This window comes from Podarcis muralis, chromosome 10 (assembly GCF_964188315.1).
Source record: "Podarcis muralis chromosome 10, rPodMur119.hap1.1, whole genome shotgun sequence".
NCBI classification, from domain to species: Eukaryota; Metazoa; Chordata; class Lepidosauria; order Squamata; family Lacertidae; genus Podarcis; species Podarcis muralis.
Window position 1 is genome coordinate 68,006,960 of NC_135664.1, and position 17,532 is coordinate 68,024,491.

At 49.3% G+C, this 17,532-nt stretch overlaps 1 protein-coding gene across 7 annotated transcripts in view; it reads right to left on the reverse strand.

Annotated features, from left to right (window-relative positions):
• Positions 1-770: 770 nt before the first annotated feature.
• Positions 771-17,532, reverse strand: part of PFKFB3 (6-phosphofructo-2-kinase/fructose-2,6-biphosphatase 3) — a 77,527-nt gene continuing 60,765 nt past the window's right edge. For 2 of the 7 annotated variants that reach the window (XM_077935351.1, XM_028747653.2), the window contains exons 11-16: positions 15,826-15,955; positions 15,140-15,202; positions 13,588-13,769; positions 11,667-11,843; positions 10,084-10,106; positions 771-2,900 (exon numbers count right to left, since the gene is read on the reverse strand). In XM_077935351.1, coding sequence (XP_077791477.1) covers positions 2,894-2,900; positions 10,084-10,106; positions 11,667-11,843; positions 13,588-13,769; positions 15,140-15,202; positions 15,826-15,955 — 582 coding nt within the window. In that variant the 3' untranslated portion in view covers positions 771-2,893. Of the gene's footprint in view, positions 2,901-4,247; positions 4,891-10,083; positions 10,107-11,666; positions 11,844-13,587; positions 13,770-15,139; positions 15,203-15,825; positions 15,956-17,532 lie in introns of those variants that run through there. The other 5 variants (XM_028747655.2, XM_028747661.2, XM_028747654.2 and 2 more) reach the window with 5 other exon arrangements.

A 17,532-nucleotide genomic window follows, 5' to 3' on the forward strand; every position in this document is an offset into this window, starting at 1 on the left:
CTATTCATATTTGCCCTGCCAGCAAGCTGAAGGGCAGGGAACAAACCGAACCCATGGAGACGCTTGGGGGGAAAGGATAGCAGAAAGAAAGGATAGCAGAAAGAGAGGGAATGGACCACTGAAAAGGATGGGGGAAGAGAGGTGCGTCTGAGCAAGAGCTGCAAAGGCAGAGCGCGCTCAAGCTCACAGAACTGGAAGAGAACACCAAAGGGCATCTAGTCCAACCCCAAACAGGATACACTGAAAACCAGTGTGGCGCAATGATCAGTGTTGGGTGTGGACTGAGGAGACCCAAATTCAAATCCTCACTGAACCATGGACCTTCACCAGGTGATCCTACGCCTCCCTCTCTGTCCAACCTACCCCACAGGGTTGTTGTGAGGATTAAAAAAAGATAACTTGAGTTCTTTGAATGAATACAGTGGTACATCAGGTTACAAACGCTTCAAGTTACAGACTCCTCTAACCTGGAAATAGTACCTCAGGTTAAGAACTTTACCTCAGGTTGAGTACAGAAATTTTGTGGCAGCAGCAAGAGGCCCCATTAGCTAAAATGGTACCTCAGGTTAAGAACAGTTTCAAGTTAAGAACGGACCTCCGGAACAAATTAAGTTCTTAACCCGAGGTACCACTGCATAAAATTAGAGAGGGGCAGGAAAGGGATTTAAAGAGAGATTGGGTGCAGGCTCTCAGTTGTTTCCCGAGATCACAACCAAACCACAGTTATCGATATCCAACGAGGAAACAAAAGACAACACACACCAGCAGGCTTCTATTTCAAGATTTTTTAATTGGTCCAGCAGCTGCAAAATATACAAATTTCCAAAAGGCAGACCTCGTTTTATAAGCTGAAACTGTTTCATCTCAGGCAAAAAACAAAACAAAAAAAAAAACCTCAAAAACCCAGCTACATACATATATACAGAATTAACATCACACAAGTCCAGGCGGGGGGGGGGGGGACACCTCCTCTCAGCTCTGCAACTTCCCTTAAATAAATAAATAGCACTTTGCTATTAAAAAACCGATAAAAATATAAATTCAAGTATCAAAGGAAAAACACAATCAAGAGAATGAGTTGTTGGTGTGGTTTTCAATCACCTTCCCCAATCAACCTGTAACTATCACAAGTGTGACACACACACACCTTGCTTCTTGTGCCTCCCCACTCCAGGGCAGAACACACACACACACACACACACACACACACACACACACGGACACACACAGGCAAGGTCCACATGTTCCCTCTTTCATTCAAAATTCCTGAAGCAGGAATAATTTAAGTTTGTTCCAGGATTTCCTTCTCGTAAGCAAAGGAATCCTGTCAATTTTTTCTCCCAAATCATGCTATATAAAACCAAGCGAAAGACGAGTTTGCGTAAATGTGTTTTTTCTCTCTACGCAAGGCGTAGGTAAATGCAAACCACACCTAGCTGGGGCAGGAAGGGAGGGGGGGGAAACATACCACTTGCGATGTGCAAAATAAAGCCACTCTTCCTCTGATAAAGGATAAAATCCTAGCAGAAGGGCTGAGGGGGTAGAAGCAATAGGAGAACCCACACACTCAAAGGGAGAAAATGGGGTTTTATTCCAGGTGAGCCACACTGAAATGGGCAGAAGTCGTGTCCGTTCATTCCAACAGGTGAATGACTAATGCTCAAAACCACCCAATGCTTTTCCAAAAGGTAAAAAGCAGAAGAGTCTTTTCAACTGCTTGCACACACGTAGAACCCACCTTGCATGCTACGGACGCCCCCAGTCAAACTTCTCAGCCGACAGCAGCTCTTAATTTTTTCAAAAGATCACACACATGGATTTTGTCGTGGGCCAAAGTAGGCACTGCAGGCATTGCTGACCCACCTTTCTGAAACTGACCTGCCCCCTTTATTCCTAGGGGGTCATTGCTCGCTCTCCCACTCCACGGGCAGCCATCGGGATGTTGCCAGACTACAACTCCCACCAGCCCAGGCAAACATAGGCAAAGGCCAGGGATGATTAGAGTTGTAGTCCCGCAACATCTGGCCGGCACCAGGTTGCTTACCCCTGTGCCGCTAATCCTAAGCGTGGCTTGTAAAGTCCTGCACTCCTAACACTTTCCCACTCTGTTAAAAATCACACTCGGCCACCCTAATAAAGCCAGTGGCTACAGTGCCGGCAAGTGGTTTCAGAACTGGCTGCAAAAGAACAACAGAACTATCCTTACATCCCTCTCTGATATCCGGGGTATGTGTGGGTGTGCTTTGTTATTGTAGCTGTAAAAAAAGGAGAGAGAGGGAGAGACGTGCAAAGTGGCAAAATTAAAAGCAGACATGCAGGTGTCACAAAAGGTGCTTTTATGCTCCCCATGCCCTCCCTTCTCCACACAGACCCCAAGAACCAACATCTGTTTATTTACAAAGGCTGAGAAAGCAGCAGTGTCCAGTTTTTTCTTCTTTCTTCTTCTCTGCAAGGCAACTGTGTCACTTTAGAAATAATAATAAAACAACTCGGGGGACGCAAGGATGCTGCAGAGGACGACACTTTAGTCTACCAAAATCTCAAAAAGTGGTGGGAGGAAAGCAACCGACTTCATGAACCTCCGTTTTGCATTCTAAAGCGATGTTCCTTCTCCTTCCCTTCTTCTCTTGTGTATCTCCCCCCTATTCCCCACCCACCCCCAAAAAACACCATCGTGTCGAGTCCGATACGCAACAGAGTCCGATACGCAACAGGCAGATGATCAGCTTATGGAGATCGAGAAGGGAATAGCCTCGCGTTGAATGGAGATCACACACACACAGGCAGACGCAAGCTTCGGAGCGACGCAAGCAGGCTGAGTTTCCTTCCGTCCGCGCTCTTCCGCCTTCCTAAACATCGCCTGGAGAAACTCAAGACTGTGTGCGGGTCGTGCTCATGTTCTGCAAGCAGAAGGGGGAGAGAGAGAGAGCAAACTTTGAGCCGGTGGCTGAGCATTCGGAGGGGGACAAAAGAGAAGCGAGGCACCCTTTGCATGCAGGTGGCAGGGAGGACAACGAGAGAAGCAGATGCAGAAGGCTCTGCATTATCCAGCAGAGGCAGCAGCCACGAGGCACACAGGCCGTCCTGAAGGAAGCAGGCCAAGTCGCAAGGCGTAAATGGAGCTTCTCGCTCATCGGGCTCCCTGCATCTCCTACCAGTCCCTCGGCCTGAATTCTGAAAGACTTTAAAGTCATCTCGTGCACATTGGACTTCCTGTCTATCCCGTTGTATATTCCTTTTTTTACAAAATGAATGTACTCATATTATTCTATATTTCTTTTACATTTTATCTAATACAATACGTGCTCTTGATCTTATTTCTCAACTCAGTCTCTCTCCAACATCAATCATATTGGTACGTATATGATTTTTTTTGGGGGGGAGGGGATTTTTCTTTGTTTTTTCTCTTTGTTTTTCTTTTCTTCCTTTTTAGGTATATAAAGTGTGTATATCATCTTGGTATACATGTTGGAAAATATATTATAATAAGCTCTGTAATGTAATGTGACGACGTTTACCAAAGGTAATATGTTAATAAATAAATAAAATTGACAGGCCTCTCCTCCATGACAAAAATAAAATAAAGTCATCTCGTGCACGCTTCCGGCTGTGTTGCTGTGGGCCCCAGGAACAGAGGAAGCTGCCTAACACCTTTGGACCTACCTAGCTCTGCACTGTCAGGCTGACGGCCAGTGGCTCTCAAGGTTTCAGAACCAGGAGGTTGGACTTGGGTCTTTCCGAATGCAAAGCAAATCTTTGAGGATTATTACCATCTTCATTAAATTTTGCATTGCTTGGGCCCCCTCGAGTTGCAAAAACAAGCTTTTTTGGGGGGGGGGGCAAGCGGACACTGCACATTTGGCTCATCTGAAGGCAGCCCCGCATAGGGAAGTGTTTTGTTCTTTTAATCGTTTTCAAATATAGATTCATAACAAAACCAAATACACTTCCATATACAGAAATGTCTCCAAATCTCAAGACCTCCCACATCCCCTTTGTGGGTCCTAATGCCAACACTTTCAACTGCATATTATATCAAATCTATATTTTATATCTATCCCTATTATCCATAGTTTGTTACATTACAAGGGAGATTAAAATCCTGCTAATGTTTTCATCTGCTCACAGTGGTCTCTGAAATAAATTATAAATTTAAGGGAAAGGAGATTGTTAGCCGCTTTGAGACTCCTTAAAGGGAGTGAAAGGCGGGATATCAAATCCAAACTCTTCTTCTTCTTCTTCTTCTTCCCCCATTCTTTCTTGAAGATTTTGTCTTCTCTGTTCCTAAGCTTTCCGGTCAGTTTTGCCATTTTGGAATAATCTGACAGTTTAGTTTGCCATTCCTCTCTGGTAGGGAATCTTTCTTCTTTCCATCTCTGGACTAGTATAGGGAAGTTTTTAATGTGTTTTCTTTTTACTAGGTTTATATATTTTGCTGGGGCAGAGTTGCAGAGGGGCTGGGGCAACCCAGTCAGATGGGTGGGGTACAAATAATAAAATTATTATTATTATTAAGCAAACAGTGCAAAAGGATCTCAGGGCATTCTAAAAATGGAAACATTGCGGGGAAAGAGGAAGCAGACAGTTTAAAAGGGACCTCAACCACCACCACTTACGTCAACAAGCCCATTCATTGCAGAAACACACACACAAACCAAAGCAGAACCAGTTTCCAGGAAGCTGAGCAGGCATAGGTCAAAGATGTACCCCCTTCTCTGCCCGCCCACCCCCCAAAAAAACCCCAAACCAAACAAACATAGCCTTGAGCAGCTGTTATTCCAACAAGGTACAGTCAGGCTGGGGTAAAGCACAAACACGGAGAGCAGCAAGCCATTTTACCTGGGAAATATTAGCAAAGCGAAAAGTTTGAATAAGTGACAAATGGGCCGTCTTTCAGCGTGAAAAGGGGGGGGAGAGAAAGGGGGTGAAGGAGAGAGGTTTGCACTGTTATCTGATAGGAATGTGTTCAAGGGATGTCGTAACACCCTTCACATTCACGCCATAAATTAAAAGCACATGTCTGCCCCCCAAAAGAATATTGGGAACTGTAGTTTATCCCCTTGCAGAACTATAATTCCCAGCACCCTTAACCAACTAGTTTCCAGGACCCGGGAGGAGGGAAAGCCACATGCTTCAAACATGACGTGTGGATGTGATCTTCCAGCAGTTCTAAAAAGTTGCAGCAGGGAGAAGGGCTCATCCGCACGAAATCTTATGCAGCTGCCCTTTGCATTGGTCTATCTGGCTTCATGGGACGCGGGTGGCGCTGTGGGTTAAACCACAGAGCCTAGGACTTGCCGATCAGGAGGCTGGCGGTTCGAATCCCTGCAACGGGGTGAGCTCCCGTTGCTCAGTCCCTGCTCCTGCCAACTTAGCAGTTCAAAAGCATGTCAAAGTGCAAGTAGATAAATAGGTACCACTCCAGCGGGAAGGTAAACAGCGTTTCCGTGCACTGCTCTGGTTTGCCAGAAGTGGCTTAGTCATGCTGGCCACATGACCCAGAAGCTGTACGCCGGCTCCCTCGGCCAATAAAGTGAGATGAGTGCCGCAACCCCAGAGTCGGCCACGACTGGACCTAATGGTCAGGGGTCTCTTTACCTTTACCTTATCTGGCTTCCTGCCGACTGCTCTGGTTTGGCAGCAGCCGTCCGGGAGCCTTTGGCAGAGATTCGTTTATTCTACAAATCCCATCCAACACCCCAGACAGTATGGTCAACAGTCAGGGCAGATGGAAAGGTGCGCACTGAGACCAGAGCTCTCGCCATGCCAAGCAACATGCCCCAACTCTGCACTATCGGCTCCACCAACTGCAAAAGTATTGCTCTCCCACCAACTGCCTACTCCCTCAAGTGCTGCTGGATTAGAACAAAGCTTGAGCTGTAATTTTTATATATATATTTAAAAAGGGGGTGCACTTTAATCCTATTGACAGATACAATAAATCCGTGTTTCTCAAACTTGGGTCCCCAGCTGATGTTGGGACTACAACTCCCATCATCCCTGACTACTGGCCCTGCTAACTAAGGATGATGGGAGTTGTAGTCCAACAGCAGCCGGAGATGCGCATTTGAGAAACACTGCTAGCCCTTTACCCAGAAAACTAGTCCGCTAGCAAGGGGAACAAGACATGTAGCACCCCAGCTTCTCTCCCAAGTGCAAGAAAGAGTGACTGAAAAGATGCTCTGATAAATTAAACTGGAAGGGTAAACTCAGTGGCAGAGAACCTGTTTTGCATGCAGAAGGGCCCAGGTAACTCCAGGTAGGGGCAGAAAAGGCTCTGAAATCCTGGTAGCCACTGCCAGTCACTGTAGACTAGAGACTGCAAAGCTATTTTTCGGACCATGGACCCCGTTTGTGTTTCTTAGCAAGCACCATTCGCGCTGTCCTCGTGGGTCACTTCAGTGGAATCAAACAGAGCCTGGAAATGGAAGTGGGAAAGAGTACCGTATTTTTCGCACCATAGGACGCACTTTTTCCCTCCTAAAAAGCAAGGGAAAATGTGTGTGCGTCCTATGGAGCGAATGCAGGCTTTCGCTGAAGCCTGGAGAGTGAGAGGGGTCGGTGCGCACCGACCCCTCTCGCTCTCCAGGCTTCAGGAAGCTATCCGCTAGCAGTGGGAGACCCAGCTCTCCCACCGCTAGCGGAGCGCTGCATTAATCCCGAAGCTTGGGGCGTGCGGAGCTCAGCGCGCCCCAAGCTTCTGGGTGCCGGCAACGTCTCCGCTAGCCCTGGGAGAGCCCCGCGACGTCGCGCGGCTCTCCCAGGGCTAGCGGACCACTGCGCTAATCCAGCAGCTTGGGGCGTGCGGAGTTCAGCGCGCCCCAAGCTTCTGGGTGCCGGCAAGGTCTCCGCTAGCCCTGGGAGAGCCCCGCGACGTCGCGCGGCTCTCCCAGGGCTAGCGGACCACTGCGCTAATCCAGCAGCTTGGGGCGTGCGGAGTTCAGCGCGCCCCAAGCTTCTGGGTGCCGGCAAGGTCTCCGCTAGCCCTGGGAGAGCCCCGCGACGTCGCGCAGCTCTCCCAGGGCTAGCGGACCACTGCGCTAATCCAGCAGCTTGGGGCGTGCGGAGTTCAGCGCGCCCCAAGCTTCTGGGTGCCGGCAAGGTCTCCGCTAGCCCTGGGAGAGCCCCGCGACGTCGCGCGGCTCTCCCAGGGCTAGCGGACCACTGCGCTAATCCAGCAGCTTGGGGCGTGCGGAGTTCAGCGCGCCCCAAGCTTCTGGGTGCCGGCAAGGTCTCCGCTAGCCCTGGGAGAGCCCCGCGACGTCGCGCGGCTCTCCCAGGGCTAGCGGACCACTGCGCTAATCCAGCAGCTTGGGGCGTGCGGAGTTCAGCGCGCCCCAAGCTTCTGGGTGCCGGCAAGGTCTCCGCTAGCCCTGGGAGAGCCGCGCGACGTCGCGCGGCTCTCCCAGGGCTAGCGGACCACTGCGCTAATCCAGCAGCTTGGGGCGTGCGGAGTTCAGCGCGCCCCAAGCTTCTGGGTGCCGGCAAGGTCTCCGCTAGCCCTGGGAGAGCCCCGCGACGTCGTGCGGCTCTCCCAGGGCTAGCGGACCACTGCGCTAATCCAGCAGCTTGGGGCGTGCGGAGTTCAGCGCGCCCCAAGCTTCTGGGTGCCGGCAAGGTCTCCGCTAGCCCTGGGAGAGCCCCGCGACGTCGCGCGGCTCTCCCAGGGCTAGCGGACCACTGCGCTAATCCAGCAGCTTGGGGCGTGCGGAGTTCAGCGCGCCCCAAGCTTCTGGGTGCCGGCAAGGTCTCCGCTAGCCCTGGGAGAGCCCCGCGACGTCGCGCGGCTCTCCCAGGGCTAGCGGACCACTGCGCTAATCCAGCAGCTTGGGGCGTGCGGAGTTCAGCGCGCCCCAAGCTTCTGGGTGCCGGCAAGGTCTCCGCTAGCCCTGGGAGAGCCCCGCGACGTCGCGCGGCTCTCCCAGGGCTAGCGGACCACTGCGCTAATCCAGCAGCTTGGGGCGTGCGGAGTTCAGCGCGCCCCAAGCTTCTGGGTGCCGGCAAGGTCTCCGCTAGCCCTGGGAGAGCCCCGCGACGTCGCGCGGCTCTCCCAGGGCTAGCGGACCACTGCGCTAATCCCGAAGCTTGGGGCGTGCGGAGCTCAGCGCGCCCCAAGCTTCTGGGCGCCGGCAAGGTCTCCGCCGGCAAGGTCTCCTTGCAGCAGTTCCCCGCAAGGCTCCCCAAGCTGCGGATAGCAGCCTGCTTCCCGGAGCGTCAGGCGCCCTGAAAGCAGAGCGCCCGGCGCTTCGGGAACACATCCGCTGCGTGGAGAGCCTTGCAGGAGTTCCCCGCAAGGCTCCCCACACTGCGGATAGCAGCCTGCTTCCCGGAGCGTCGGGCGCCCTGAAAGCAGAGCGCCCGGCGCTTCGGGAACACATCCGCTGCGTGGAGAGCCTTGCAGGAGTTCCCCGCAAGGCTCCCCACGCTGCGGATAGCAGCCTGCCGCCCGGCGGGTGGGGCGCCCTGAAGCAGAGCGCCTCTCACGCCAGGCATACATCCGCAGCGTGGGGAGCCCTGCAGCAGTTCCCCGCAAGGCTCCCCAAGCTGCGGATAGCAGCCTGCCGCCCGGCGGGTGGGGCGCCCTGAAGCAGAGCGCCCCGCGCGCTAGGCAGACATCAGCCAGCCCCACAAGCTCGGGGGACAGCAGGGAGGCGCAGCGCCACTATCCCGCTGTTCCTCGACCTGGTTCGGTTTCCCTGACCTGCTTTTGGGGGGGAAATAAAGGGAAAAAATTTTTCCTTTATTTCCCCCCCCAAAAACTAGGTGCGTCCTATGGTCCGGTGCATCCAATCGTGCGAAAAATACGGTATCTCTTCTCCCCACTTCCTCCTTCAACAACTGGCACTTTTCAAGGGATTTAAATAGTGGCTCTCTAACGTAGCACGCCATATTGGCGTGGCAGGAAGATCCAGGGGCAAAGAAACACTTAAAAATATTCAGTGTAGTATAGTATTAAAAAAATATTATTTTGCAGGTTACGGGTATCTTTTCAAAACGAGAGCAAGAGCATTAGCTATTCTTCTACAGTTCTCCACAACGTATTGTTGTGAACAGGGAGTTTCAACTCTGACAAATATGCAAGGTATTCAAGAGAGAAAAGGTTTCTTCGTATTAATGAGGAAGTGTGAGTTTCTCAAATCAGACCTGATCTAAATGAGTTATTACCCAGCAAAACCAAGCTCATGCCACCTCTCATTGAGTGTGCATACATCCTTGATGGGACGTTTATTTCAACCCAACACATCCTTAAAGTACATCTGCAAGAGGCTCGCTTATAATTCTATTTTGAGGATGATACGTGTTCTTATTTTAAGAATAAATACTTGTTTTATACTTTCTGGGTGCCCCGTGATCATATTGTAAAGCAGTTGTGTTCTGCATTATAAATCAAGCACTGCTGGGAATTGTTTTCTTTCTGTTTTCCGATGGATTTCTTACCAATGAAAAATCGGGCGTGGCGTGAGCCGATTTTTATTCTGCAAGTGTGGGCCCAGAGAAAATAAAAACCACATGGATTAAAAGGTCGAAACACTGGTAAAGTGATTGGGCAGGGATTCAGAGGTCTTGTGGGCAATTGGGGAAGACTCCAAGGGGCATGACATTGAAGAAGAAGAGGAGTTTGGACTTGATAGCCCGCCTTTCACTCCCCTTAAGGAGTCTCAAAGCGGCTAACATTCTCCTTTCTCTTCCTCCCCCACAACAAACACTCTGTGAGGTGAGTGGGGCTGAGAGACTTCAGAGAAGTGTGACTGGCCCAAGGTCACCCAGCAGCTGCATGTGGAGGAGCGGGGAAGCGAACCCGGTTCACCAGATTACCGCTCTTAACCACTACACCACACTGGCTCTCATATTGGTGATCTGTGGGCACTGACAGTACAGATCTAAATAGACCAATGGCCTGATTTTGAATGAAGGCAGCTTCCTATGTTCCTACCAAATGCAAGAAAGGTAAATCTCCCTCAAGGATTCTAGGGGGAAAGGTGCAAATTGAGTTTGGAAAGCTAAGCACGCAGATTAGTGGTAACAAAGGGAAATTAAAGCCAGCCCGCTGGCAAAAGAAAAGTTAACCTGTAAGATACTTACAGGCAGGCCTTCCCCAGTAAAGGCTGTAAAGAGAAAGAAAAGGGGGAAGGAGAGGGAGATGGAAGAGAAATCAGTCTTGGTGTGGAAAGCAGAATAACAACAGGAAATTCGAGATAAAGGATTCGATTAGCAGACAAAGAGACATAAAGCCACGCATGTCAACAAACAAGCCACTTCCATTCATGCAAAAACGTAGAAACACATTTCAGCAAAGAGCCTCCACAATTTCAATATTTGGGTCACACAAGGGAAAGGAGGAGTAGTGCAGCAATTTAGCAGGAAGCCCCCTTTTGTCTGCTAACATACAGAAGCTGCCTCCAGGCATTTTTCAAGAAGTCCCATTTCCTGCTAACTGGGAGAGCTGATGGGCTTTTGACTTTCAAATTAGGCAGACATTTAGCTGCGATGGGAAGTGGCCATTCATCCTTTTAAAAAGGTGTTGAGCAAGACTAATCTATGAAAATTTGCTGCAACCTTTGGAAACAACCTTCAGCTGAGCAACACCAGCAAATGCGAAGAAGACCACACCTTGAGACAATGGAGTGCGCCTCTGCGGGGAAGTCAAACTGGCTTGTTGGCAGCACCTAAGTGACCTCCCTGGGGCGCAAACCTGGGCAGTGTGTCTGGAGGTCCTGGGCTGCCCAGGCGTCAAAAAGCAGAGCAAGATGTTTGGCACCAGCTTGGCTGCAGGAGTTGCTGGAAGGAGGTGTACAAGGCACCATCCAACCATCTTAGGGACTCCGCTTCAGAACTGTGTAGGGTTTACACCATGGGTAGGCAACCTAAGGCCCGGGGGGCAGATCTGGCCCAATCGCCTTCTAAATCCGGCCCATGGACAGTCCGGGAATCAGCGTGTTTTTACATGAATAGAATGTATGCTTTTATTTAAATTGCATCTCTGGGTTATTTGTGGGGCATAGGAATTTGTTCATATTTCCCCCCAAAATATAGTCCGGCCCCCCACAAGGTTTGAGGGACAGTGGACCAGCCACCCTCTGCTGAAAAGGTTTGCTGACCCCTGGTTGACACCTTCAATATTTTCTTCTCCCCAAAGATCTCCTGCAAGGCAGCAGGACAAAGCAACATCCTAGTCAAGTTGAAAAAATATGGAATGATAGGAACCAAGGAAGGCTTGGAGAGGAAAGGCAAGCCTAACACAAATCCTAAAAAAGTGTGTTGCTGCAAAGATTTGAAGGCCAGGTTTCTATAATCCACACCAAACACCAGGCAAATACTTCTACCTAAGCAAGTTCATAAGGCAAGTGACGGCCAAGCCTGGCTTATCTTGCAGGTCCTCAAAAAACCAAACTACACCAACCCAAAACATTATAAATCATTTCTAAAGGTGCTTTAGGAGAAGGAAAAAGCGAAGGCAAGGAAAGCAAAAGTAAACAGATGATGCCAATTGCGATCTGACAGCACCGCGTTTAAAAAATGGATAAGCGACACAACAGAACGACCTCCCATGATTTAAAGCAGCGGGGAGATATTGAAGCATGGAAATGCAATGACCACAACACACAACCGCCACCACAAGCAGGCACACACACGAGAGAAAACACCAACAAAAGAATGTGACCAACTTGTCCGGGCATCTGGACGGGCACCTCCTGGGGCATACAGATGGGCAGGGCAGCGGAAGCAGACTCAGCCACATGCTCCTCAAAGCTGTTGATGCGAGGCTTTTTGGTGGGCTCTGGGCTCGCTAGAGGGGTGACGCTATTGCGCCTCATGAGGGTGTTAGGTCCCTTCTTTGCATCCTAAATTAAAAGCGAGACAAAGATAAAAAAACGAGAAAATAAAGTGAGGAAGGAGGTGAAAAGTTACGGGGGTCAGGTGGGGAGAAAAGCAGCGGGGGAAATATAAACCAACCAAACACACACGATGGGTTAATCGGTCTGACGAAACGCACCAAAAAAAAAAGGAAAGGAAAAAGCGAAGACCAGGAAATCTCATTAAAGAAGGAGTTGTTATTATTGCTGGGGTTCCTGCGAGGTCCCTTGGCACTCAGGCACGCTACTCTAGACCCGACGTACTTCTAAAGCAGGGGTGGAAAAACATTTGCAGGGTGAGGGCTGTGCTCCCCTCTAAGGTCTTGTTTTACGAGTCACATGTATTAGTGATGATCTGAGTCCGAGACAAAACTGTTAATTTGGCCTCTATATGGTCACGCTGTGGCTTAAACCACAGAGCCTAGGACTTGCCGATCAGAAGGTCGGCGGTTCAAATCCCCGCAACGGGGTGAGCTCCCGCTGCTCAGTCCCAGCTCCTGCCCACCTAGCAGTTCAAAAGCACATCAAAGTGCAAGTAGATAAATAGGTACCGCTCCAGGCGGGAATGTAAACAGTGTTTCCATGCGCTGCTTTGGTTCGCCAGAAGCGGCTTAGTCATGCTGGCCACATGACCTGGATGCTGTACGCCAGCTCCCTCGGCCAGTAAAGCGAGATGAGCGCCGCAACCCCGGAGTCAGCCACGACTGGACCTAATGGTCAGGGGTCCCTTTACCTTTACGGTAGGCTAAGCTCTACACACACATCCCTTGAATCAGAGTTCAAGAAAATCCTTTGAGCATTGCAAAAAGGCTCAAGGAGGGGGCGAAGATGGAGAAAGTCCCCAAGGCTTGGAAGGCTGCATTTTAGACGCTGAGTTTGAGTTCCTTGACCCTGATCAATAGGGTGCGAAGCAGCACTGCAGAGACGCATAGCCTTGGGAGAAGGGCCGTATCCTAGGAAGCTGAGGGCCAGGTGCAGTGGGGGGGTGTGGTTCAATGGCCATATTTGGCCCCCAGAACCTTAGGTTTCCTACCTCTGTTCTAAAGAAGTAACGTTGGGCCTAAGAATGAAATATTCAAAATTTCCAGATTCGGGTTTGAGAAGTCTCTATCTCTCTCCCTGCACTAGGTCTTTCGAAGAAAGTAAGAGATGAGGGCTTTGTGCAACGAAAAGAGCAGCGAGGTGCCTTGGGAGAATTTGCCGCTTGGGAGAATCCACACCAACGCCACTGATCCAGCCTACAAATTACAGAGGAACAATTGGGAAAAGCCACAGAAGAACCGTTTGTCAGCGCTTGTGATCCTAATCGCATCCGCAAAGCGTCTTGCTGCAACCTGGCATTTACACGTTCGATTCTGCCTCATTTGCAGCCTGAGTGTCCTTGGCTAGTTACATAACTTTAAAGAAAAAAAGCCCAAACGACGGTGGCAAAAATCTTCAAACATACACCAGTAGCAATGGGCCAGACATTTCCTTCAAACCTCCTTAAACACTTAGCAGAATATAAAGAGGCCTTAGCTAACTTTTGAAAGTTTGGGAAAAATGGATGTAGCCAAATGAGGAGCCATCATAGGTATATATATAATTGTAGAATTGTAGAGTCAGAAGGGACGACGAGGGTCACCAAGTCCAGTTCGGACCCACAGAAGGAGCTGTCTAAATGGTGCTACGAATTACTCCCTTCTCCCACCACCAATCCACCAAAAACCGGTCAGGAATAAATACTGCTTACAAAAAGAGGGGGTCCATCTCTGAGCAGTTTCCTACAACACAGGTGTCTACCCAACTCCTTTCCAACTACACAGGGGGAGGAAGAGGGGGTCCCAACAGGCAGCCAGAAGCCCCTCACCTCTGTTCTGTCCCGGTGGGTGTTCACAGCCTCAACGTTCAAGCAGATGGATTCAACTCTGCAGCCTTGTGGAAGCGAAGGGAGAGAAAAGGTTTTTGGGGGGGGAGAGGGCAGAGAGAGAAGATATACAGGACATGGTCAGTTACGGGGGATGCAATTATTTAGCAAACATTTGAGTCAATCAAAATCAACAAAGAGCCCCTCAATTGAGTCTGTATTTTTTTTTAAAAAAAAAAGTTAATTATTCTTTGATGCAAGTGCTTAGAAATCTGCAGCTGGGAAATGCCACAAAAGAGAGACACATTCTCCCTTCAAGCACATACATATACAAAGGATTGATGCCAATTGAGATGGTTCCCTGTGGAATACACAGAGCATGCATTATGCTTTCGTTTTCATCCACAGTGCAAATGTGGACAAATTTAAGCAACCGATCATTCAGTTAAGACTTATACAATTAAAATCAGCTAAGATTTGGGGGGGTTGATCAGGTGACACCCCCAAGAATCACATTTTAAGCACTGACATTGACATATCAAGCATCGCCTGACACAGCCATCTGCGCTGCTGTCAAGGTAAGGAATGTTGTTCGTGACTTTGGCAGGGGCAGAAAGTGTGGAAATTCATTGGAGTGAGGCACAGGCCAACTTTCCTGGCCTAGGCCCTCTGTTCTAAGGAAACACTGCAGGGTAAAAAAAAATTGGCTGCATACTGTGCTAAATATGTACATCAAAGTCCACCTCTGTTGCCTACATTCTGCCAAAGAAAATCAGAGTTCTGGGCTCTTGTATATAAATTGTGCAAACAAAGCAAAGTGTGTGAGCTTTCTTATCTTGCATGACTTTATCCTGCGACTCTTAACACTTCAAGTTTATTTATTCTAAGTAGGGGTATTGGTTTAGGGCAGTGGAATGCCCACCCTCTTCTAGCCACTGAAAATATTTCTCAGCTGCCTCTTCAGCTTCTGGTATTTCACCACGAGTTGTCTACATGATTTTTTGGCCACGCCAGGAGGGCTAGAAACTTGAGTTTTAAATGAAAGCCAATATTCCCAAGAAAAGTGTATGGTGTGGTGGTCTTCAGCGCAACCATGACACACACACAACACACTGGCAAGAGTGGAAAGGGAAAAGGTTAATTCGGAACGGATCTGCTGGTGCTAACAGAAGACCACAGGAATGACCCAGTGAATACACTGGAGCAGATGCAAAGAGTGGGAAAATCCTGGCCATTTGGTCATTGGCAATCCCCTCTATAGATAACCATAAAACCCCTCTGATCTGCCATATCTCTAGTAACAATGGCAGTAACAACCATTTCTTTCCACATCAAAGTTGGGGCTTCTCAAAGCTTCGTCACAGCGCATGGGCCAGGGCAAGCAACCCAGGCATATCATGCTCTCTGTGCAAAACCTTTGAGAGAAACAGATACTCACCATACGCCACAGGGGTCAGCTTTAGCACTGTGTGGAGAGGACATTTCAAGTAAGGCATTTCCGCTGGAAGAAAAGCAGAGAAGGGAGGTTATCAGCCAGACACAGTAGTCTGTTTTATGCAGCGTTGCAAATGGAAGAAGAAGAGGAGGAGGAGGAGGAGTTTGGATTTGATACCCCGCTTTATCACTACCCTAAGGAGTCTCAAAGCGGCTAACATTATCCTTTCCTTTCCTCCCCCACAACAAACACTCTGTGAGGTGAGTGGGGCTGAGAGACTTCAGAGAAGTGTGACTAGCCCAAGGTCACCCAGCAGCTGCATGTGGAGGAGCGGGGAAGCGAACCCGGTTCACCAGATTACGAGTTCACCACTCTTAACCACTACACCACACTGGAACACACACGTTTTATGCATTACTTTTATTCCATCTGCCCCTCTTTTTTTAAGCTACCATTTCTCCTTGTAAGCACATTCACTCAGGACACAACCCAGCTTTCCTGGTTCAAATCCTGGCTCAATAGCTGCATCGGTTTTTAGTTGGTGGAGAATGGGCGCACACTCAGATGCGACGACTCAATGGAACTTTGGGGCGTATATTTAGCAGTCACTGTTCTCTGGCTAAATACTGCACCTCGATCCTTGCACCTGTTTAATAAAGAGCGGCACATCCCGGCTACAGACCACTTACCTGCACTCTTGTCAAGGAAGTAGGCCAAGAGGCATCTCATCACGGCCTGGTGACAGATGACGAGGACGTTCTCCTGCCTCTCCAGCTCCATGATAACAGGCTCCAGGCGCTGCACGAGATCCTGGTAGGACTGCAGATGCACACATAAAAAGACAAAAAAACTGAGGTGGTGGCGGTGGGACAACCCCTGAACGCTCAAAACTGAGGTATGTTGATACAGGGCTTCACTGCCAGTCAGTGTAAATGAAATAGGTAAAGGGACCCCTGACCATTAGGTCCAGTCGTGTCTGACTCTGGGGTTGCGGCGCTCATCTTGCTTTACTGGCCGAGGGAGCCGGCGTACAGCTTCTGGGTCATGTGGCCGGCATGACTAAGCCACTTCTGGCGAACCAGGGCAGTGCACGGAAACGCCATTTCCCGCCAGAGCGGTACCTGTTTATCTACTTGCACTGGTGTGCTTTTGAACTGCTAGGTGGGCAGGAGCAGGGACCGAGCAATGGGAGCTCACCCCGTCACGGGGATTCCAACCACCGACCTTCTGATCGGCAAGCCCTAGGCTCTGTGGTTTAACCCACAGAGCCACGTGTCTGTAGATGAAATACCACGCTCAAAAGACAACTATGCCACTACACAGAATTTCCTCCCGCTGCCCAAAGAGTGGAGTCATTACATCCTTTCATTCCCCAAAGAGAGCTCAGTGTTGATCTGCTTCTGCTCGCAGTAGCAGAGGTTTTGTTTTTCTACGTTGCCAAGTTCCAGAGGAAAGGATATTTCTGCAAAGGAGATCCCAGGAGCATTGAAAATTCACCAGGGTGCAGAACGGCCAAAGAGAAAGCGGAGCCGCGTCAGCTCATGGCTGGCTTAGCGCTTGGAGATGTTCTTTTCTCGCACGACCTACAGCTCCTTGTTTATTGGCAGTCCACCTTCCTAGGTGAAATGCCCCTTTGAAAACGGCATGTGGGGATGCTTTTGCCACCTTCCCCATCCCTGTTCTCCATCATCCAAGAGCGAGGAGGCCATGTTAAGAGGACTCACTCTCGCCGTTTACCCCTCTGGTCCCAGGGACTTGCCACTTTTTGTCCAGTTTGTTGCCTCTAGCACTTCTTGAGTTGTTATTTGAGTATTTAAGATCACCATTTGTTCGTCTATTATTTTTGGCAGACAACCATTTTTAATATATTCCTCTATTTTACAGGTTTTTTCCTTTCCTTTCTTATACAGTTCTGAAAAGTATGTTACAAATGCAGCTCTTATTTCCTTCATCTTATCCGTAATCTTCCCATTTACAGTGGTACCTTGGGTTACATACGCTTCAGGTTACAGACGCTTCAGGTTACAGACTCCGCTAACCCAGAAATAGTACCTCGGGTTAAGAACTTTGCTTCAGGATGAGAACAGAAATTGTGCAGTGGCTGCTGGAGGCCCCATTAGCTAAAGCAGTGTCTCAGGTTAAGAACAGTTTCAGGTTAAGAACGGACCTCCGGAACGAATTAAGTACTTAACCCGAGGTACCACTGTATATTACTTTTGTTTATGGAGTTTCTTTGTTCATTTTTCTTCAACTACCACGCAAGCAGTTTTCCTGATTTATTGGCATGTTCGAAATATTTTTGTTCCATTCTTTTTATCTTCCAGCTAGTTTCTTCATTAACTATCATGGAATATTGAATCCGTAATATTCTAATGGCCTGTTTGACTGACACAAAA